The 23,615-nt window shown below is 43.8% G+C and overlaps 1 protein-coding gene across 3 annotated transcripts in view; it reads right to left on the minus strand.

The window, feature by feature from the left end:
* The window catches only part of sema6a (sema domain, transmembrane domain (TM), and cytoplasmic domain, (semaphorin) 6A), an 82,583-nt gene that overhangs the window by 36,909 nt on the left and 22,059 nt on the right, over positions 1-23,615 (minus strand). For all 3 annotated transcript variants that reach the window (XM_082187451.1, XM_082187449.1, XM_082187450.1), the window contains exons 2-7: positions 15,223-15,343; positions 13,362-13,479; positions 5,476-5,536; positions 5,123-5,185; positions 3,749-3,850; positions 2,113-2,203 (exon numbers count right to left, since the gene is read on the minus strand). In XM_082187451.1, the coding sequence (XP_082043577.1) occupies positions 2,113-2,203; positions 3,749-3,850; positions 5,123-5,185; positions 5,476-5,536; positions 13,362-13,479; positions 15,223-15,322 (535 nt within the window). In that variant the 5' untranslated portion in view covers positions 15,323-15,343. The remainder of the gene's footprint in view (positions 1-2,112; positions 2,204-3,748; positions 3,851-5,122; positions 5,186-5,475; positions 5,537-13,361; positions 13,480-15,222; positions 15,344-23,615) is intronic.

A 23,615-nucleotide genomic window follows, 5' to 3' on the forward strand; every position in this document is an offset into this window, starting at 1 on the left:
AATTCATTACAATAAAAATATCTAATTTTGAATTTATTTATGCATAATTCATTTCTTTCCTTGCCATACACATGACAAATAGATAGGCAGATAAACAATATTTATTTATGTATTTCTTTAAGGTAGATTTACACAAAAATGACAGGCGGGCTTTTGAGGAAATAACGGCACACTGATATTAATCACAACATAGGGGCTTGATAAAAACAAATTTTTATTTTAATTTTATTGTTTTTATCATTATTCATTATTTAATTCTGTAATATTTAATTTACAAAATTTCACTACATTCCCTCTTGTATTTTGTGCTGTTTTTTTGTAGGCTATTTTTCCTGAATTCGGTCTCTTAAAGAACAAATAACTGAAGAAAATAAGGTGTTTACAAAGATTGCAAAGAAATTGCTAGTAAATTTCATAAATAATTACACAGAAACTAAATGTGCAATTTTGAAGTAGAAAGACTGAAACAGTATTTTCTTGTAAAACAGACTCCAATAATTCATGACTTCTTTAAAGACGTATTTCCCAGAGTATAACTGTGGCTCTAGCGCTGGAAACGCAGAAGTTTCTCTGGCCTCGTCTGGAAGGGTTTACGGAGCCGCTAATGGAGGAATGAGTCATGTGGGTTTTCCATCTCCAGGGTTATTTTCGATCCCGTATTTTGAGCAGGACTCGCAGAGACGTCTTCTGCCCTCACCACAATAGTTTCATGTGTTTCCAGACGAGCGCCTGCCAAGCAAACGATCTTCCCAGAAACAGGGAGCAACTGTTGCTCCGGCGCATCAGGGAGTTCCTCGTATTCCTGGCATACTTCAGAAAGCGCCCATTAGATCACACATTCATTATGGAAGCGCCTGTGTGACCCGAGTGTGACCCGAGGGTCAAGTCAAGTCGCCTTCATTTATATAGCGCTTTTAACAATATAGATTGTTTCAAAGCAGCTTTACAGTGATAATAGGAGATTACAGTAACAGAGATTGTTTCGGCTTTACAGCAGATCTAGAATAAAGTTATTGTCCAGATAAAGTTAGTTTTGATTGATTCACTTCCGTTGTAAAGATCATTAGTTATTAACTTAGGGGCCGCTAACACACACCGTTAACACACACTCTCACAGAAAACCCTTAATGCGCTCCGGCCTGTTCATCCACACGACAACAGTGTTTGGTGCTCGAGAACGCAAACTTTGAAACAGGTTCCAAGGTGTGTGACCCGAGTGTGAGCCCGAGTGTGAGCCCGAGTGTGAGCCCCCGAGTGTGACCTCAGTGGGAGCCCGAGTGGGAGCCCGAGTGGGAGCCCATGTGTGAGCTGAGTGTGAGATGAGTGTGAGCCCGAGTGTGAGCCCGAGTGTGAGCTGAGTGTGAGCCCGAGTGTGAGCCCGAGTGTGAGCCCGAGTGTGAGCCCAGTGTGAGCCCGAGTGTGAGCCCAGTGTGAGCCCGAGTGTGAGCCCAGTGTGAGCCCGAGTGTGAGCCCGAGTGTGAGCCCGAGTGTGAGCCCAGTGTGAGCTCGAGTGTGAGCCCGAGTGTGAGCCCGAGTGTGAGCCCGAGTGTGAGCCCGAGTGTGAGCCCGAGTGTGAGCCCGAGTGTGAGCCCGAGTGTGAGCCCAGTGTGAGCTCGAGTGTGAGCCCGAGTGTGAGCCCGAGTGTGAGCCCGAGTGTGAGCCCGAGTGTGAGCCCGAGTGTGAGCCCGAGTGTGAGCCCAGTGTGAGCTCGAGTGTGAGCTCGAGTGTGAGCTGAGTGTGAGCCCGAGTGTGAGCCCGAGTGTGAGCCCGAGTGTGACCCGAGTGTGAGCCCGAGTGTGAGCCCAGTGTGAGCCCGAGTGTGAGCCCGAGTGTGAGCCCGAGTGTGAGCCCAGTGTGAGCTCGAGTGTGAGCCCAGTGTGAGCTGAGTGTGAGCTGAGTGTGGCCCCGAGTGTGAGCCCAGTGTGAGCCCGAGTGTGAGCCCGAGTGTGAGCCCGAGTGTGAGCCCGAGTGTGAGCCCGAGTGTGAGCCCGAGTGTGAGCCCAGTGTGAGCCCTAGTGTGAGCCCTAGTGTGAGCCCGAGTGTGAGCCCGAGTGTGAGCTGAGTGTGAGCTGAGTGTGAGCCGATCACTGGTCTTGATGATGAAGGTCTTACCGGCGAACAGGGCGACGTTGGCGTGTTTGGCGTCGTACGGGCATCGGGCCATTCCACTGATCTCATCGCCCAGAGCGTCCAGGCTGTCCATCTGCAGGAATGAAGGGAAAAGTCAAAAGGTCAGAGGTCAGAGGTCAAACAGCAGGAGTGTCGACACCTGCAGGAATTACAGACGAGTCTGAGACTTTCACACGCACGGCTGGGTTATTTTTAAAAGCTCTTCCTCTCTCGGTTTCAACAAAAGAACGAGGCCAGCCAAGACCAGCGCCGGATTCACCAAAATATTCATACTGACTTTAAATAGTATTTTTGGGAATACAACATTTCCTTCAGTAAGGCAATAGCAGTTAAAACGAATGCTATTTCTATCTTGTCGAAACGAGCCGTCATCGGAGGCTCACATTCTCCCGCATTAGGAACACAATCAACATTCCTCCAGAAATACACGCAAACACACACGGATCAGGATGTGCTGCAGGCCTCATTCACTGAGGGTCACGGGACGCGTGTGTGTGTGTCGTCAGGCCTGCGGATCCGCCCGGTAACAGCTGATGTAACGGACACCGGCTCGGGATGAGCGCGGGCCACAGATGGGCTCTCGGGAGGAGGCCGCGGATCCAAGCATCCGTTCAGGAGAACATTTGTCCGCCGATGATTAATGTGGGACGACTCTGGCCCTGGAACAGACGCTCTCCTCAGTTGGACAGCAGAAGCGCTCGAGGTGGACACGACCGAGACGAAGAGAAGCTCGAGGGCCTCCAGGGGCCGAGGGTCTGCGGGGGGGAATATGCTCCAGGATCTCGTGTGTGCCAGATATTACAGCGACTGCTGGATGATGATCACAGGCACACGACATGCTTCTCTCTGACTAAATCTGCAGACGACATGATGCGATCACGGGGAAAAACACTGAAAGAGCTCAAAACACGGAGGCAAAATCAGCAGCTCGACGTGAACACGTTCATCAGACGATATACAGGAGAAACCATGAGAGTCAAACATCCTGACAGGTCGAGACTTTCTAAACGGTTACAAACTTTGAAACGTGTGTTGACTATGACTGTGCAAAAGTTAAAGTCGCCCTGTGGTGTAAATCCAGCTTTTAATGTTGTTTATGTGTCTATGTGGTGTTTTTAATCTGCTTTAAGACAAAGCATGTGTAAATTCATAAGTCGTCACCATTGCTGAGTATTTCCTCCTTAAAACTGCAGTGAACCAAAGACAGTCTCAAAAACACGCTTTGAAATCGCTGGTTTCTGACGTCACAAACTACCTTGTAACCAATCAGATCAACGAGAATATAAACAAAATGAAATTTAAACATTTGATGGTTCTGATCCGCTCAGAGCCTCTTTAACATGACCTTGATGACATGATCTTTACAGCAAAAACAATTAAGATGGATGATTTTGAAGACTTTTCTCTGTTATTGAAAACTTCTTCTGGCCCGAGTCAGTGTTTCACTCTCTGAGAAAATGAACCGAGGAATGGTTTTCTTGTTTGATTCTAAATATTAATCTGGATTCTACAGAAACCCTCCAGCATTCGGAGCGGTTCGTGTTAAATATCGCACATCAACCGTGCAGCATGTGAACGCGGGCCGAGGTCAGAGGTCACGGAAACACCCGAGTCTCACCTTGAAGGTCCGACAGGACGGGTTGAAGGCGTTCGTCCCGCACACGAACAGAGAGTCGTCGTTCTGCTGCAGGAGAACCTTGATGAAATTGTGGCATTCGTCCTGAAACGAGAGGAGAAACACGTACAGTACATCCATCTGACATCATCTTCATCTGCATCATCATCATCATCATCATCAATGACTTCACCTCACATCGCAAACAAACATATGTTAAAAAAAACCTTTTGCTGATGTTTCCATTAAGTTATGAAAACGCTATTTCTAAATTTTAATGCTAAAGTTTAAAATGCTTTATAAACGTTTTTCTTGGTTATGCAAATGTTAATGAAACAATGTTTTCTCTTTTTTTATCATTTTGCAAGTATTATGAGAATGTTACTTTTTAATTTTCTCGGAAAAAAGTAGTAGTAACGTTTAAAAAACATTACATGTTTCAAGAACAATGTATAAATAATGTTTTTGTGCTGAAGTTTTGAGAACATTATTAAAGACCAGATAACTCTGAACAAATGTTCTATTAATGTTCCTGGAAGAACGTTTGATCATAACGTTGAGAGAACTTTCCTGTTCTCTGGGATTGACTCGTTACATAATCTATAAACAATTTCCCAGGCAGCAACATAGTGTCGGCCCAGATCCTGCCCGGATCTGGTTCGCGTTGGATCCACATGTGCCTGATGTGGGCCGGATCTGGTGCGCGTTGGATCCACATGTGCCGGATGTGGGCCGGATCTGGTGCGTGTTGGATCCACATGTGCCGGATGTGGGCCGGATCTGGTGCTCGTTGGATCCACATGTGCCGAATCTGGTGCTCGTTGGATCCACATGTGCCGAATCTGGTGCTCGTTGGATCCACATGTGCCGGATGTGAGCCGGATCTGGTGCGCGTTGGATCCACATGTGCCGGATGTGGGCCGGATCTGGTGCGGGTTGGATCCACATGTGCCGGATGTGGGCCGGATCTGGTGCGCGTTGGATCCACATGTGCCGGATGTGGGCCGGATCTGGTGCGCGTTGGATCCACATGTGCCGGATGTGGGCCGGATCTGGTGCGCGTTGGATCCACATGTGCCGAATCTGGTGCTCGTTGGATCCACATGTGCCGAATCTGGTGCTCGTTGGATCCACATGTGTCGAATCTGGTGCTCGTTGGATCCACATGTGCCGGATGTGGGCCGGATCTGGTGCGCGTTGGATCCACATGTGCCGGATGTGGCCCGGATCTGGTGCGCGTTGGATCCACATGTGCCGGATGTGGCCCGGATCTGGTGCGCGTTGGATCCACATGTGCCGGATGTGGCCCGGATCTAGGCCGACACTATGTTGCTGTCTGGGAAATTGTTTATAAATTATATTCTGGTGTGGCTGTACCTTGTGTTTTCCCTTCATTCTGCAAGTGTCCACGTCGGCCTGTCTGGACTTCCACGTCAGTTTCTGTCGACAGGAGATCAATATCAGATCAATAGATGCGCTCACACATTTCACTAGATTACAGGGTCAAGGGTCAAGAGTCAAACGGGCCCGACACAGCCGTAACACACCAGCGCCTGATTAAACTCTCATCGATCCGCCGTCACACACTCCTCGTCCCTCGTGTCTCTCGGTCACATGACGGCGGCTCCTGATTGGATAAAGCTCTTAGTGCCGTCGGCTCGGGCTCGTTTGCTGCCAGGTAATTAAGAGGAACGCAGAACTCAATCCTGAGAAACTCGAGCAGGACTCACCTTGCTGAAGAAGATCTCCTCAGTGTTGGCCGTCTCGATGTCCACGGTGTAAATGTGATCTCTGTGAAGACACATCAACAGCGTCATTCATTTCAGCTACAATATCAGACACACACACCTCAGAGCTTTTCATGCATTCCTTGTATAATCATTACAATATCAAGAGCAGTAAACGACAATGATGTTTTTGGCATAATATTGCAGCCCTACATTGAGATGAGTTTCTGTTTTTTAATTGATATACTTTATGTAGGCTATCTGTATTATGCAGTTATCGTGATTAGCATTAAACAGTGTGAAAATAAATGCAGATTCTCTTCCTCTTTTGCAGTGTAAAGATGGTTGTTACTGATCAGATGTTATTGGCAACAGACATATAAATAAAAATTGCCCTCAAAAAGGTTTAAAAAAATGCTTCAGGAAATCAATTCCAGGGGCAAATATTGAGCCTTTATGTAATTTCCGACCGTCCACACAAACATCTCTCACACTTGGAATATTTTTAGAATTACAATTCAATTCTTGAGTTTGAATGGTGGCAACAAACAGGATAAAGAATTGCATTTTGAACTTAAGGCAGTAGAAATCAAATTAGTTATAAACTCTGAATTATGGCTTGACGAAGACACAAGTGTGCAAAAGTTAAAGTCCCCCTGCAGTCAATAATCGTAATCATCAAAATTACATATTTAAATGTTTTTTCATGCTTTAAAATAACTTGAGTGTAACTCGACACCCTTGCTTCATTTAGTATACGTAGACCCATGAATATGCTAATTAGTCTCCGCCTCCACTCACTCCCACCAGCTCGGATTATCTGATTCACTTGGTCCGCGGAACTGAACGCTACACAAGTGGAAATATTGGTTTAATTCCGCCAGAAACTAATTCAGAAGAAGCGTAAGAGTGAATCATACAGGCTCGTCTACCAGTCGATGTATCCGAACGGTAATCCGTAACAGTAATTAATATGATTAGCCTTTGGCTTGACTACGTTATCAATCAGCTAATGATGTGTTGCTAATCAGCATCCATACAAACGCTTCGAACAACTCAGAACACCACTGGAGAAAGGCATATAGTTCATCATAGCATTGTAATATACATCATCATTAATTCACCCGCTATATTGCTAAATGTTCCAGATATTTCCCGTCCCTTCTTAAAGGAGAAGCCCCGCCCACACTGACGGGATTGGTTACGTGTTTGCGACGGTAGGAAACATTTTATTAGACGGTCTTGATTTATGGATGAGGGTGGAAGAACACTTCATTAGCTGATTATTTTCTCCCCCCGAATTGTAATTAAATAAATGCAACGTCCGGTAATTCCAGTTTCTTTGATTCTGATACGCTGAAGCTCATATCTGTCAGATCATCTCACACGTTCATGTTCAGAATCTGATTTTATGTTCAGACTTGAGTTGAACTGAATGAGACTCAGCAGCCGCTGGCTTCCAGTCGCTCAATCTAATAGAAAAGCCATTTGTGAAATGAATCCAGTTACGCGGGTCAGCAGAGGCTGAATGCCAGATGAATGAAATTCTTCCAATGTTATGAAAAGCCCAGAGATTAATGTGCACACAGCGCCAGATCTGCAGCGTTTGACGGACACGAGTCTGGATTAATGAAGCTCCAGATCTCACACACTCCTCCTGAATTACACACAGCTCAACCGCAGCGATTGTGTTTCTGACGCCGGCTGATGAATTTTAATCACACAGGTACGGTGTCGCTCGCGCTCGTTAGTGAAATTCCATTCTAGCGAGTAATTACTGCAGATGTGAGACCGAGAGAAGTGATGAAGTCAGAGCGTGACCGGCGTCGGACTCAGCAAATCATGTTCAAACTCAACTTCATGTTTACGCCATTCAAACTAAAGAGATTTCTGAGTCAAATGGATTTTGAATGCAATATTCACAGTCAAAAAATAGAAAAGAGCTCATTATTGTGGGTACAAAACCAAACCGAAGAGTATTTGTGTGTTGGTGGTTGAAAAATAAAAACGTCCAAATGTAAAAAAAAAAAAAGTATTTGTCAACACAACAAGAGTTTTTAGCATTTAATGAGATTCGCGTCACACATTGATTTAAACGTCAGCCTTTAGTGACAGTGAGTTGCGGATCGCAGGTGTTTCTCTGAAGGACGACACACACACACACACACACACACACACACACACACACACTTCACAAACGCAGAGATGAAGAGCAGTGCTAAGGGTTTAAACATCTGATTCTATAAGCTACAGAATATCTGAAAGACGTTTGTAATGAATGTTCTCGCTCTGGTTCAAAATTCAAAATCATATAATTGGGTCTAAACACAGTGAAGTAATTATTACAGTGAAGTTTTATTATAAATAATAATGGTTATTATTATGTGTGTTATTTATACCTTGTAGTCAAATCCCTTAAAACTCATCTTTGAAAAAATTCTTTATGCCTTAAAATATCTTGAATGAAACTCGACACCCTTGCCTCATTTAGTATGCGCGGTTCTATGAATATGCGAATGAGCCCCGCCTCCACTCACTCACTCAGCTCAGAGATCCACTGGTTGACGATCACACGTTGATCTGATTGGTTACAAGGTAGTTTGTGACGTCAGAAACACCAGCGATTTCAAAGCGTGTGTTTGAGACTGTCTTTGGTTCACTGCAGTTTTAAGGAGGAAATACTCAGCAATGGTGTCGACTTATGAATCTACTACACATGATTTGTCTTAAAGCAGATTAAAAACACCACAATATTAAACAATATTAAAAGCTGGATTTACACCACAGGGAGACTTTAAATACATGAAAATGCAGTAATTTAAATTGAAAATGTATGAGTTCAGCTGTAATTTTGCTTGGTTCATCATAAAAAAAATGATATAATAGCAGATATAATAGATCTGAACCTGGACCGCATGCATACTGTAAGATTCAACACGCGTGTGAGAGCTTTGATCACGTGACTCTCAGCGAGTTAAACAGCACTAATAGATGTGTATCCTGCATCATTAACTTTAAGGACTTGAGTGTCTCATTCACACAGATTTACGGCCTCCGTTCACACAGTGACAGCGAGACGAGAGACGGTCAGATCTGAGAGCATGTATGAGCTCCTCACACACACATGATCACGTGGACCGTGACGGACACGTGTGTGTTCACATATACACACACGAGTTCAGACTCAGTCAAACTGCAGCTTGTCAACATCTCTATACGAGTCGGAAGCACAAGCCCCTCTGGTGCTCTTCTGACATTCTTGACCGAAACATTTTAAATTGGTTTTAAAATTTTTTTTTTACCAGAAGATGCTGTGTGAACACACAAAAAAAAAATCATGGACATGATTCGAACCGGTTCAATTGTCCTGAAAAAAAATAGTCAAATTGAGCTCCTCGCGGTCAGAAATGAGCGCATAAGAAATGAATGAGACGAGTTCCTCTAGTGGAAGCGTTTGGAACTGCAGCTGAACTACATCTCACTGAATGCTCATTTACTGAGATATCAAGCTCACATTTGGAACACAACTTGTTTAGATTTATGGCTTTGATTTTCTTGCAGTTTTAGAGTAAAACATGTTTTTGAAAATATATATTTCATATAAAAATTGGAAATAGTATTTTTGCACATTTTTCATAACAATACACGTCAAATTCTGTTACTTCACTTTTTAAAACTTTTTTCACTTCAAGTGTCGTCTTTGAGAAGAGATCAAACAGAGTCTGTCGCTCTAAAGCGTTCAAGATTTACCACAGTTTAAGTTGGAAAATTAATTTTTCAGGTCTGTGCTCTAAAAGTGAGTAAATGGATTATAAATACAGCGGAAATATAATTTAGTACCATAAAATCCCCTAAAAATACAAAATAAAAAACATTATCGAACTAAAATATAGTACATCAATTCCATTGAAATGAAAAAAAAAATGTTCAGTCATTTTTGACCGACACGCGAAGAAACTTCAGCAATAACCTGTCTCGTGTGGTCTCTGAAGCGCAGCAGAGGGTGAGACGGATGAGGAACTCGGGCTGGTTCTGCATCAGGAGAATGATAAGGTGATTTAATCGTGTTCTAATGTTTCAGTGTGGACATGAAAACACTAGTGGAGAACGTTTGAAACGCAAACATGCAGACGTGGATCATCCTCACATTACTGTCAAACATCATCTTATAGCAGCACATTCTCATCTCGAGTTCTGGTCTGTTTACCCAAAGCAAAGCAAATAAGTGATCTCTCAGATATAAATGAGCATATGTGCAGAAACTGCGCGTCAGGCCTGTTCTCAGAGCAGGTCTGATGGGTGTTTGTGTCTCAACAGAGGCTCTTTGTGTGCAGGAATGCGGGTGAACGTCCATCTGGTGGCCTTTTGTCAAACTCTCTCTCGCTCTGTTCGCAGAGAAAGGAGCTCATTAGTATGCGTCTCACACCTGTCAATCCACACAAGCACGCCTCCCCCTGTGCTGTAGCTCCGCCCCCTTCATCACGCGAGTCCCGAGCCGACACGCACGCGGCTTCTCCAGAACTTTCTGCTGTTTCTCAGCTGTTCTGGGGTCAGTTGCGGCTCCAGGGTCTCGGTTCCCATGACGGGACCCTCAGGGGCTCATGTGGGGGTTTGGGTTTCTGTGGTGCCGGGGCCGACGACTGAGGAATGTGGACAATGTCCCGCATGCACATACTGAGACACTAACACCAGCTTAATGCTCAGCTGTGTGTGTGTGTGTGTGTGTGTGTGTGTGTGTGTGTGTGAGTGTGTGATCGTCACATCACGCCCAGAGCAAAACACACACACACAGAGCACTGGGGTCTGAATCTGCTCAAGCTGAACACAGTGTGTGTGTGTGTGTGTGTGTGTGTGTGTGTGTGTGTGTGTGTGTGTGTGTGACAGTGTGTGTGTGTGTGTGTGTGTGTGTGTGTGTGTGTGTGTGTGTGTGTGTGACATTGTGTGTGTGTGTGTGTGTGTGTGTGTGTGTGTGTGTGTGTGAGTGAGTGTGTGATCGTCACATCACGCCCAGAGCAAAACACACACACACACAGAGCACTGGGGTCTGAATCTGCTCAAGCTGAACACAGTGTGTGTGTGTGTGTGTGTGTGTGTGTGTGTGTGTGTGTGTGTGTGTGTGTGTGTGTGTGTGTGTGTGTGTGTGTGTGTGTGACAGTGTGTGTGTGTGTGACAGTGTGTGTGTGTGTGTGTGTGTGTGTGTGTGTGTGTGTGTGTGTGTGTGACAGTGTGTGTGTGTGTGTGTGTGTGTGTGTGTGTGACAGTGTGTGTGTGTGTGTGTGTGTGTGTGTGTCATTGTGTGTGTGTGTGTGTGTGTGTGTGTGTGACATTGTGTGTGTGTGTGTGTGTGTGTGTGTGTGTGTGTGTGTGACATTGTGTGTGTGTGTGTGTGTGTGTGTGTGTGTGTGTGTGTGTGACTGTGTGTGTGTGTGTGTGTGTGTGACTGTGTGTGTGTGACAGTGTGTGTGTGACAGTGTGTGTGTGTGTGTGTGTGTGTGTGTGTGTGTGTGTGTGTGTGTGTGTGTGTGTGTGTGTGTGTGTCATTGTGTGTGTGTGTGTGTGTGTGTGTGTGTGTGTGTGTGTGTGTGTGTGTGTGTGTGTGTGTGTGTGTGTGTGTGACAGTGTGTGTGACAGTGTGTGTGTGTGTGTGTGTGTGTGTGTGTGTGTGTGTGTGTGTGTGTGTGACATTGTGTGTGTGTGTGTGTGTGTGTGTGTGTGTGTGTGTGTGTGTGTGTGTGTGACTGTGTGTGTGTGACTGTGTGTGTGTGACTGTGTGTGTGTGACTGTGTGTGTGTGTGTGTGTGTGTGTGTGTGTGTGTCAGTGTGTGTGTGTGTGTGTGTGTGTGTGTGTGTGTGTGTGTCAGTGTGTGTGTGTGTGTGTGTGTGTGTGTGTGTGTGTGACTGTGTGTGTGTGTGTGTGTGTGTGTGTGTGTGTGTGTGTGTGTGTGTGTGTGTGAGACACTCGGGTCTGAATCTGCTTGAGCTGAACACAGTATCTAAGATTGAAATCATGAACTAAATACATAATATACAGCAGATCAATGTGGATTACGCAGCTTTACACAAGATAACAATGAGATCAGCGTTTTCTGTTTTTATATTCACAGCACCATCACAACTTTATTTCTGCAGCTTTATGTCTTTAAACTTTATTTCAGTGATTGTATTTTGTCGTGACCTGAACTGAGGTTTCTCAGAAGCACTATAGGCCCAAACTAATAAAAGCCCAAAACAACAAGAAGAGATTAAAAAGGAAACATTATATTATCATTATAAACACAATCTAACATTATCTTACATAATATTACATTATATTACCAAACCAACGGAAAACGAGAGATTATAGAGAGAAGAGGTGCGATACGACCATCTGACGGCTTTCAAACCTCCTGAACACCAGGGCTGCGTTCAGCCCCGGCAAAACGTTGCACAACGTTTTTTAAACAGAAACGGTGATGCGTTGAACACACTGTTCTGATGACGCAAGAGTTGCAACTATGGCAGCTGAGAAGGCTCATTCTTTGTGTTCTTTGTGAAGAATTTTCTGAGCCTGATGAAGTTGGTATAAATATGTGTTTAATACTACAAAATATGCTCGATGTTACAGTTACTGCACTTGCCGCCCAGAACAAAAGAGAACATCCCAATCGAGTGAAGGGATTGCTGAAACTGAAGCACACATCTTACCTAATTCAGACTAAAATACATCTATTTAGCCTCACATACTGACTTTATTTGTAGGTCATACTGTTTTAATACCCTGTATTTTCTTTCTCATTTTTAGGAAAAGCACTTAATTACCATTGTTTATTTCTATACCAAATGTCATACACTTGCAATGAAGCTAAAAATATAAACAACTACATCATTATGTTGATATCCTATATTTTTACAATAAAACTTACGACAAACATGTCTTCTAATATCCTCAGTTGTTGCGTATACCGAGCTGCATCGAACACATTTGTAAATGACTTTCCTTGAACCCATTGTGCGAGTTCACTTTAATACCCCGTGTTTTATATACATGTTGCTGCTGATTGGACTGCAGTTCTGACACACCCACCAAACAAGAGAAAACGTATCTCAAACCCCGTTGCACACCAGTGCACGCCGTTTCCAGGAAACATGACGTTCAACCCGGAAACCGTAGCAAAACGTTGCGCACCGTTTTGAACTTGAACATGCCCCAGCACAGCTTCAGCAATCTGCGTTCTCATTGGTGGAGGGCGAGTGGGCGGAGTGTACAGCAACCAATCAATGAGAGACACAGCGTTCTCAGTGGTGGAGGACGAGTGGGCGGAGTCTACAGCATCCAATCAATGAGAGAGACAGCGTTCTCATTGGTGGAGGACGAGTAGGCGGAGTCTACAACAATCAATCAATGAGAGACACAGCGCTCTCATTGGTGGAGGACGAGTGGGCGGAGCCTACAGCAACCAATCAATAAGAGAGTGATCAGGTGTCTGACTGCAAGACACGTCTTTAATCTCTGGCCAAATCAAACAAGCATGTTCATCATGAGAAATCAGATTTGAGATCATTTACAAAAAACAGCTAAAGGATTATTAAATCAATAAAGAAATATTATGATTATTTGTTGTAATTCTGATCAGAAACAGACTGTAGACGCATGAACTGCATGTTCACAAACTAACACCATTAACAGTAAGAACTGTAACCTAGAAGGTCCTGTTGTGATAACACGAATGTTAAACTTTATAAACAAACGCTGATTAGCATGAAGAGGTCGTAGCGTCTGAACATGTGTTTGTTTATGTCCGTCTGCTGCTCGCTGGAATGGGCTGCCGGTTACCATGCCAACCATCTGGTCAATCTCCAGTCTAGCAGAGTCCGCTAATAACCGGCCAGATCCTGGAATAGCGGCTCACCTTGCAGCGACGTAGAGCGTTCGGTTCATGATGACGATCAGCTGGATGTCCAGTCGGTGGCGCTGCGTGTTGTTCCGGCCCGGCTTGTGACCCACGAACGCTGGATATTGTTTGGTATCTGACAGAGAGAAAGATTAATGCCAGTGTTTCATTTCGCAGCGAGACGTTTGATGCCAAATAATCAGTTCATTAAAGAGCCCATGAAATCCACACGTCATCGAGCGCTCAGACTCAAATATTACATTCATTATCATCATCACATGTCCACGGTTCCCTGATGTTGATTACTGGTCACATGACATGCATCTAAACAAACATTGCATCTCTTTTAGTAACAGTGGTGTAAATCACGTGGATATAACACGCGCACACACACTCAAACTATAAAGGTTATTAAAGGGTTTTGTCTTTACACTGATGCCATAGACGAATCATCCCGTTCTTAAAAGAACATTTATATAATCTAAATAATCTTTTTCCACTATAAAGAAGCTTTCATGCGCTGAAAGATTCCATGGATGTTAAAGCTTCTTCATGGAACCATCGACGCCGATAAAGAAGATTTATTTTTAAGAGAGCCGGAAACAAAACGGTGCGATTTCATTGGGCTTTTAAGTTCAAAGCTGAAATATTTTCTGTTGTGGGACAAAATGTGTTTATAAATCACAGTAGATGATGTTTGCTGGAGATGTGCAAACACAGAACGTGGTCTATATGGTTAGTGGAGAGAAGACAACGCTTGTACAGTATAAAATACATGATGTCTACTCTACACCATAAAACATGAAACACACCCATAAAACATGAAATCAACGTGTGTGTGTGTGTGTGTGTGTGTGTGTGTGTGTGTGTGTGTGTGTGTGTGTGTGTGTGTGTGAGAATGTGTGAGCGTGTGCAAGTGTGTGTGTGTGTTGATGTGTGAGCGTGTGCAAGTGTGTGTGATCACCCTGACAAGCAAAACAAAAGATCTCACAGTCACAGCCTCCGTTCAAACACATTTACAGTTTCTCTGGGCAGCAGAAACACATTTGACAGAGTTGAGTGTGAAAAAAAGGATGAGAACGAGAAGAGGAGAGGAAAGGAGGTGAGAGGAGGAGAGAGGAGAGGAGAGAGGAGAGGAGGTGAGAAGAGGAGAGGAGGTAAGAGGAGAGAGGAGAGGAGAAGAGGAGAGAGGAGAGGAGAGGAGGAGAGGAGAGAGGAGGTGAGAGGAGGAGAGAGGAGAGGAGGAGAGAGGAGAGGAGAGAGGAGGAGAGAGGAGGTGAGGAGGAGAGAGGAGAGAGGAGGAGAGAGGAGAGGAGGTGAGAGGAGGAGAGAGGAGAGGAGGAGGTGAGAGGAGGAGAGAGGAGGTGAGAGGAGGAGAGAGGAGAGGAGGAGGTGAGAGGAGGAGAGAGGAGAGGAGGAGGTGAGAGGAGGAGAGGTGAGAGGAGGAGGAGGTGAGAGGAGGAGAGAGGAGGTGAGAGGAGGAGAGAGGAGAGGAGGAGGTGAGAGGAGGAGAGAGGAGAGGAGGAGAGAGGAGGTGAGAGGAGGAGAGAGGAGAGGAGAGAGGAGAGGAGAGGAGGAGAGAGGAGGTGAGAGGAGGTGAGAGGAGGAGAGAGGAGAGGAGAGAGGAGAGGAGAGGAGGGAGAGAGGAGGAGAGAGGAGGTGAGAGGAGGAGAGAGGAGGTGAGAGGAGGAGAGAGGAGAGGAGAGAGGAGAGGAGAGAGGAGAGAGGAGGTGAGAGGAGGAGAGAGGAGGTGAGAGGAGGAGAGAGGAGAGGAGGTGAGAGGAGGAGAGAGGAGAGGAGAGGAGGAGAGGAGGAAAGAGGAGAGAGGAGGTGAGAGGAGGAGAGAGGAGAGGAGAGGAGGTGAGATGCAGTTACTCACAGTTGGCGTGTGACACACTGATGGGCTCGGTGTCTTCTGGGAAAGCGGCTCTTGCCGTCTGAAGAACGGAGAAATACAGCAACAGGGCCTGAGACCGCATGTTTGACCTCTGAACTTCAGCCTGCGGAGGACACACACACACACAATTTTATCAAACACAGCTTTAATTTAAACTTTAAATGGCTGAGCGGAATATGCGTCAGATCCACAGACTGTATAAAACACCCGTAGTGTTTCTGAAGCCCAAAGTGGGCGGAGCCGGCCGTCGCCATCTTGTTAGCACGTCACTCGCAGATAAACGACAATGTGCAGCGAGGCGGATTAGCTGAGGTGACGTGACGCTAACGCTAGCAGACAAACGGCTAGTAGTGACATCAGCTGCAATCCACCTGTCCCTCAAGTGGCCACGCCCTTAATTATGCAGAACTTTAAGGCTTAATATCATTTAAACGGATAAGTTATAAAAACATTCACCCGCCTCACAGTCGTCATGAAGGGCAACATTAGCTATAGACCAAAACCACTTTTTGCACCAGACTGTAAACATGTGTTTCTCTGCTGTAAAGTTGGCCATTTTAACATGGGGGTTTATGGGATTGAGTCTCTTCTGCAGCCGGTCTCTAGTGGCCAGTGGATGAACTGCAGGTTAACTCTCTTCAGTGTTGGACTCGAGAGAGAGACAGAAGGGTTGACGCTTGGTCAGATCGATCGCAGCGCTGAGCATCATGGGTAAGTTACTGCTGACACGGACCTTAGCCAATCAGAGAATCAGGGAAGAAGCAATCTTCATTACTGCAGCTCTGATTTACACGCTGACCTCTGACCTCTAACGGGCGCCTGAGTTTCCCTGTGCAACAAATTACTCCACAAATCACAGATTCTGCAGCTCTTTTGTTCACATGGAGAAAAAGTGAGTGATGAAACGCATCTGCTCACACACACACACACACACACACACACACACACACAAACCCACACACACACACACAAACACAAACACACACAAACACACGTTACATTCATGCGTTTGATTGACGCTTTTATCCAGAGCGACTGAAGTTGAACTCATTCGCTGGAAGCGAACACAAGATCTCTGTGTTATAAAGAATAAAGTGCTTTAATTTTTTTATAAGTGTTAATATTTCTGCATTAGTCCTGCGTGACACAGTGTATCCCACAATGCAACCTGCTCCAGTTCCAGTGTGAAGAATGAATATGTGATTTTCACATCTCTCTCGACTCATGATTTAATCACACTGACAAAAGGTCAGACTTTTGAACACAAATGTCACCATGAATTCTTATTTTTATGGAATATTACAGTGTTTATCATAAATGATTTATGGGTGCACATCAATATTGTGTTAATAATGTTGACTCAGAATAAGTTCCTCTTGCAGCATCTCTTCTCTTCTCTGATGATGTGGGCGGGGCAACCTGTCACTCACAGGAGCTCAGCCAATAGCAAACCACAACCATCCAATCAATTCCCCACAGACACAATAAAGCCCCGCCCACATGTGTTCTTGTTCCTGAAGCGTTTCACTCGATATACGACACAATAGAGGAGAAACGACCAGTGCAACTTCAGTCTCATGCCTTTAAACTGTTTGTTTGTTTGTAGTTAAAAGCCATGTCAGCGAACACAAGCATTTTTATGGCAAGACACAGATTAATGTGTTTTCATAATCCATGAGCCATCGACAGAAACACCACAACATCAGATTAGACACAATAAACACGTCACTCACTCACACACACACACACACACACACACACACACACTGTCCAGATGGATGATTGACAGCTCTTCCTCCAGAGGAGTGTCAGGCCTGTAATGAATTAAAGCTGTAATTGAAACGCCAGTAAATGATGTTTGAGCCGTCTCGTTAGAGAAACACACTCACGTTAATAAACCAGAGGCGGTGAACATGACACTGACCAGCGCAGAGGAATTAAACCAGACCAGGCATTTCTGTGAGACAGATTTTACTTGAAAAAGGCCGAACGCAGAAACAATCCCTCTTTTCTTCATCACGAGCTGCTGAATATCACACTCCTGCTCTTCTGTCACACACACACACACACACACACACACACACACACACACACACACACACACACACTGGTGAAGGAGAACAACGACAGCGTTTAAATAACACAACCTTCTCCATTCCAGACAATCAGAAGAAGAAGAAGAAGAAGAAGAAGAAGAAAAAGAAGAAGAAGAAGAAGAAGAAAAAGAAGAAGACGAAGACGAGCAGAATCATCTGCACACAAACACACACGCTAAAACTGCAGGGATGTTTTTACGTTGGGTTAAAAAACTGGGTTAATGGGTTAGGGTTAGGGTTAGGGTTAACCCAACTGCTGAGTTTGTCCATATTAGACCCAAATGAAACAACCCAGCATTTTTTAGAGAGCAGAGAGAATCACGAGAGTTAAGGCCAATTTATACTTCTGCGTCGGGTGCGCGTAGAAGGTACGGCGTAGCATACGCATTGACGTGTACCATACGTCGTACCCTTCGCCGTACCCTGACGCGCACCTCCTCAAAAATGTAACTACGCGTCGCGGCGACGCGGACCGCAAGATCTGTGATTGGTCGGCTGGATAGCATCGCGTTTCCTCCTACGCATTTCCGGAATGATCTTCTGCACCGGCCGCCCGCCATTTTTAAATTCCGAAGATCAGTGAAGAGCCATGGAAATAGACCAAGTGACCGAGAGATTGCTTGAAGAAGTGCGGAAATACAGCCATCTGTATGACTCCTTCAGTCGCCATTGCTCGTAGAAACCTAAACTCAAAACAGCCGCGAGGAATGTAAACACAGTGGAACATTAAAACCCACCCGCGCCAACTAGCGTTTCGGCGGTGTAACTGCAGAGCAACACAGACATTCGCAGAAGTATAAATGCTCACGACGGCGTCGCCTACGTGCGTAGCCTACGACGTACACTACAGCGTACACTCGACGCAGAAGTATAAATTGGCCTTTAAACGCGTCTGAAGGGTTTTTAGATCCAACAGAGAATATTCACACACACTTTGGAGCTCGAGAACACAAACTTTGAAACAGGGTCCAAGATACAAGTTTTAAAATGTAGAAAAGCGTGATCATCTCCGTGTAAACTTCAAAAACCGTGAATCTGTGAAACACTGACGGCGCACATGCGTATCATGTGTTCAGTCTATAGATATGATGAGCGTTTGAATATATATGAACTTCAGAAATATTAAAACAGAAATCACAGAATTTAGTAGATGCAGCTGTTATTCGACCAATCAGAGGACAGAATCATGATCATCTGCTTCATAAACAGCAGAAGCTATCGCTGTGAAGAACTGAGATCTGTTACACAGGAGCTTCTGATGCTTCAAACTCAAGTGTGTTAGGAACGACACACACACACACACACACACACACACACACACACACAGACGCCAGGTCAGTCACTGTGAAGAACTGAGATGAAGAACACACACACACGCCGAGCTCAGTCGCTGTCCTCGACTCTGTTCCAGCTCTTCTTAATTGGATCCGATGCTTTAAAGACTCGTTCTCAGTCACTCCTTCATCTGTAATCTTCTCTAATCAGAGGCTCAGCGGCCGAGAACAACACGAGCACACACACACACACACACACACACACACACACACACACACACACACACACTCAACAACCTGAAACACATCACCAGTCAAACAGACATGATGATCTTCAGATGGAAGCACAGCCCTATCAGACACTCATTACTTAAATAAAATGTTAATGTCAAATTATATCAAATAAAATATAAACTTAAAACTTAACCCAGCTAACAAAAATATGCTCTAGAAAGTTATGAAAATGTTATTTCTGAATGTTCAATATGTTTTTTAAATGTGTTAAAAGCATTTTCTCTTGGTTATGTGAATGCTAGAGAAAACATTACATTGTATCATTCTTCAAACATTATAGGAACGTTACTTATGAATGTTCTCTGAAACAAGTAACATTTAAAAAACGTTAAACGAACGTCCAGCTAAAAGTGTCCATGAATGTTTCCATTACATCTTGAGAACATTATTAAAGGCCAGATAACAGTGAAGGAACATTCTATTAACGTCACTGGAAGAACGTTTATGTTCATAACTTTAACAGAACGTTCCCTGTTCGAACATGCAAATTTCTCATTTTCTTTTAGTTTAACTCTATGTACAAAAATAACTCAAACTGAAACAAAAATTTATAAATACTATTTAAGACATTCAAAATAAACAACATAACAACAACAAAAACACTAAAACTAACTGAAATTAAAATGAAAACTCAAAATATATAAAAACTCAAAACTATTAAAGGGGTCATGACACAATTATTAGATTGCCTTGATCTTTGAGATAAACGAGGTCTTTGAGCCATTAAAGTCTCCCGGTAGTCGATCACTTTATCCCTTAAAACTCATCTTTGATCACCAAAACACATGCCTTTCTTCATGCCTTAAGATATCTTGACTGTAACTCGACACCCTTGCCTCATTTAGTATGCGTGGTTCTATGAATATGCAAATGAGCCCCGCCTCCACTCACTCACTCAGCTCAGAGATCCACTGGTTGACGATCACACGTTGATCTGATTGGTTACAAGGTAGTTTGTGACGTCAGAAACACCAGCGATTTTGATATGGCGAGTGTGTGTTGATACTGTTTCCTATGCCGTGACGTTAGCCAATCACAACAGTGTGTGTGTGTTTACTGACAGCCTTAAAGGAGCCGCGCATTAAACACTGATCATTTCAGACACAGGCTCAGAATGAGGGTTGAAAATAATAGTTTTTCTGCATATATATTTGTTTTTGTGCAAAAAACTTTAGCATTGTAAGTGAACCTCAAGAAACATATTAAAATAATAAAAAAGGATCCATGTCCTAATCCCTTTAAAATAACTATAATAGTAAAATAACACACGTTCACACAGGAGCTTCGTCTCATCTTCTCTCTCTCCCGAGGGATTTCCACAGCGACGGCTGTTCAATATCTCATTTCTTTCCTGCGTCAGAAGAGGTTTGTGATGAGACGCTCCTGATATCAGCTGTGTCATGTCATTTTTCTAATGGAGGTTTCTCATTAATTTAGTGTCTGGATCATAGATCACAGGTCTGCGTTTCCCTCAAAGGTTACGCTCAGAGTCGTCGTCTCAGTCCGAGCGAACACAGGGAGAGAAGCATCTAAACTCAATTGTTGTGCTACGTGAGCCGAATGCAGAGTTTACGGAGCAGATCCGCTCCTTCATTAAAGCCTGTAATTTAATTGTACACTTAGAATAATTGGTGCTAATTTGAGGCGCTCATGAGGAGAATATAGAGAGTGACGTATAGAGACGGAGAGAAAAACAACAACAATAGCAGGAATCATGATTCAGGACGGAGGAACATGTTCCAGCATTTCAATCAAAAATTAAATCATTAATTAAAAATGAATAAAAATCATAAAAAATATTAATCATAAAAATATGAATCATTTAAGAATTAAACAACTCTGAGGAAGAGCTCGGGAGACATGGATGAGATCTCAGTTACTCTCAGAGATCCTCTTTCATGATGAGACGTGATCGAGTTCATATTGACTTTCCAGTGCAAACTTCGATGATTTAAATTATAGTTAATCTATAGCCTAATTAAAATTATACAGATACAAAATCAAGGAGCAATGTTGTATTACTATAGAGCTGCAGATATGACGTGTTATAGACCAAAACTTCCGGTTCCATCGTCCTGAAGTCGATGAGTTCTGTGTCGAACACGAGCTCAGGATATTCTCATGTTTGACTCGACGGCATTAAACACACCAGTAACTCCCTCTGGTGATTCTTTAAAAAGCTTTTATATTGATTTGAATATAACGAGCATGTCGGACATTAGACGTCATCAGGCCGAACAGATAAACTCATCTACTCGCTTATAATCACGCAAACTATTCTAACTCTTAAGTGTTTTTAAATAAAGACTAAAGACGCTGAAGTCATGCAACCGTAGTTTGTTTACAGCCAGCGTTTAGATCTACAGCTTCAGGCGCCAAAATTCATACAAGATTATCATGATGCATAAAAAGATGATAAAGAATAATTTATGTAAGAATCATAAATGTTTGTTGGTCTCAGAGCTTATTTTCTGCAGTAATCCAAAGAAAGCCAGTGGGAAAATCCTGTTGGGTTTTTGTGGAGGGAACCAGTGATGATAAACCTACGAAAATACTGATGTTTTATTAAAGATCAAGCTGTTCTTGAAACCTCAATACTATCAGTTTATTAAAACAAGCAGCTTTATCACACTTACAGCAGAACATACAGTACCAGAGCAAATATTAGTGAACATGAGCGGCTTTTGAACAATGGCAGCAAAAGACTTGATTCTGGAGGAGATGCGTGACAGATTCTGTTTTCGATTCCGATTCCTATCGATTTATCTTTTTTTTTTAAAAAAGGTTACAAAAAACCCAGATATCATTCACATTTAGTCTTATTGCAAAACATTTAATTGTGGCTGAATATCATGAACAGAAATCAAACGGCTAAAGAACAGTTACACGAGGAGCGTTTTTACCTGTGGTTTAAAAACACCATAGAAGAACAACTAGCCGAACTAATATAAACTTCAAGCATTATTAAAGACAAGTAAACACTCAGTAATTAAAAAAGAACAAATAAAAAATTAGCAGTCCTCAAATAGACACAACCAAACAAAGAAACGATTAAAATAAACAGTGTTTTAAGATTTTCAGGTGTTCAGGTTCAGAAACTGTAATCAGATGTAAAATAACACTGAACTTTATAAATAACGGGCCCTATCTCACACCCAGCTCAATTGACTTCGTACAGCGACGCATGTGTCATTCCTATATCTCACCCGCGCACAGCAGACCTTTCCCTCCACAGACGCACGTCAGTAAACTAGGGAATGAACTTGTGCTCCCGGGGGCGGTTCAGCGAAAAGAGGAGGCGTGTTCCGGCACAAACGTTCCCTGGTGCTATTTTGCAGTTTCAGAAAACAATTCCACCACTGACCAGGAGAAACCTCGTCTAAAGTCAGTGGTGCGTTGCGCATGTTATTCAGATGCTATTTTAAGGGCGCATGCTTGGCCATAATGTAGCGTGTGCACAACACACACACACATTCTCTCATCTACACACAGACGCAGCAGTTTTCATTTTTGCAAACCATACATAATTACAAGAAAAATATTACCACACGAGGGAAATCATTGTTGTGTCCATGAAGATGTGAAAAAATAGGCATAAATCTAGCTTACACATTTACCCAAATTATCATACGCCTGTTTAACCGAAGCTAATCTGGGTGTGTTTCTCCGTCCCCAATGTCACTTCTCTGTGTTTTACGGCCCTGACGAGAACGTCGGTCTCCTCGGCTGTGAACCGCTCCTGGCAAATCCACCGTTATAATAGCATCCGCCATGGAACAAGCGTGCCTGCTCTTAAAGGGAATGTGAGATGTCGCTCTGATTGGTTTATTTCACGTTACGCCCCAAACCACACCTATGAGTAATGAAGCTACTTCAGACCAACACATTCTAGATTTGCGCCGGGCGTAAGAGTCATTTATCCCGCCGGTATAATAGCAACAGCGCCCGAGATCCGCCCACAAAGTTACTTGTGTTTCGCGTTTGATACTTACATTTCAGATCGTTAAAATAGGGCCCAAAATATGCATTACAAATATAGTTACAAAAGATATTCAGTCAAGAACTAGTGAATTGTCTCTTTGTCTTGTGTTGTTTGATGAGTGGTTTTAGAGACAGCAGCAGGAATATTAGTGTTATTATAGAGCAGGAATATTAGGCTGCTGTCACTTTAAGAGCTGCCCACTGAAAACAGAGACCCACGCGTGCTTGAATTGTTTAAAGTCATAATAAAATGCTCACAAAGGAAGTAATAAGAAGAATCGACATTTTTATTTTATAACAAGTATCCGATTCCTGACCTCAAGTTTTCGATTCCCGACCCTTCACCCCCCGAAAGCGAAGCGCCTGACCGGCCCTGTTCCTCTACGAGTGATTCTCTGAGTTCAGACCTGATGCACGCAGAGCTCCAGAGGTTGTGAGGTGTGGATGTGCTGGAAACGCTCAGACACAAAGAGACTCACAGCTGTCAGCACCATCTCCGAGCTGAACGCCCGCTGTGAGGATTATGCTCCTTTCCAGATAAAACGCTCCAACGCTGCAAAATAAACAGCAGCGCTAAAGCAGCTTACGCTCCACACGCCAGAAACTGCATTCTGATATCGCAAAGTGGAAGTTTTGACTTTAAAACAGCCCTTGAGGATTCCTGACGGAGAAAATGAGCATCAGCTCACCGTGAAGAATCATGCCAAGGCCTGGAGTGTGTGTGTGTGTG

This window comes from Leuciscus leuciscus, assembly GCF_965113295.1.
Source record: "Leuciscus leuciscus genome assembly, chromosome: 13".
Classification (NCBI taxonomy): domain Eukaryota; kingdom Metazoa; phylum Chordata; class Actinopteri; order Cypriniformes; family Leuciscidae; genus Leuciscus; species Leuciscus leuciscus.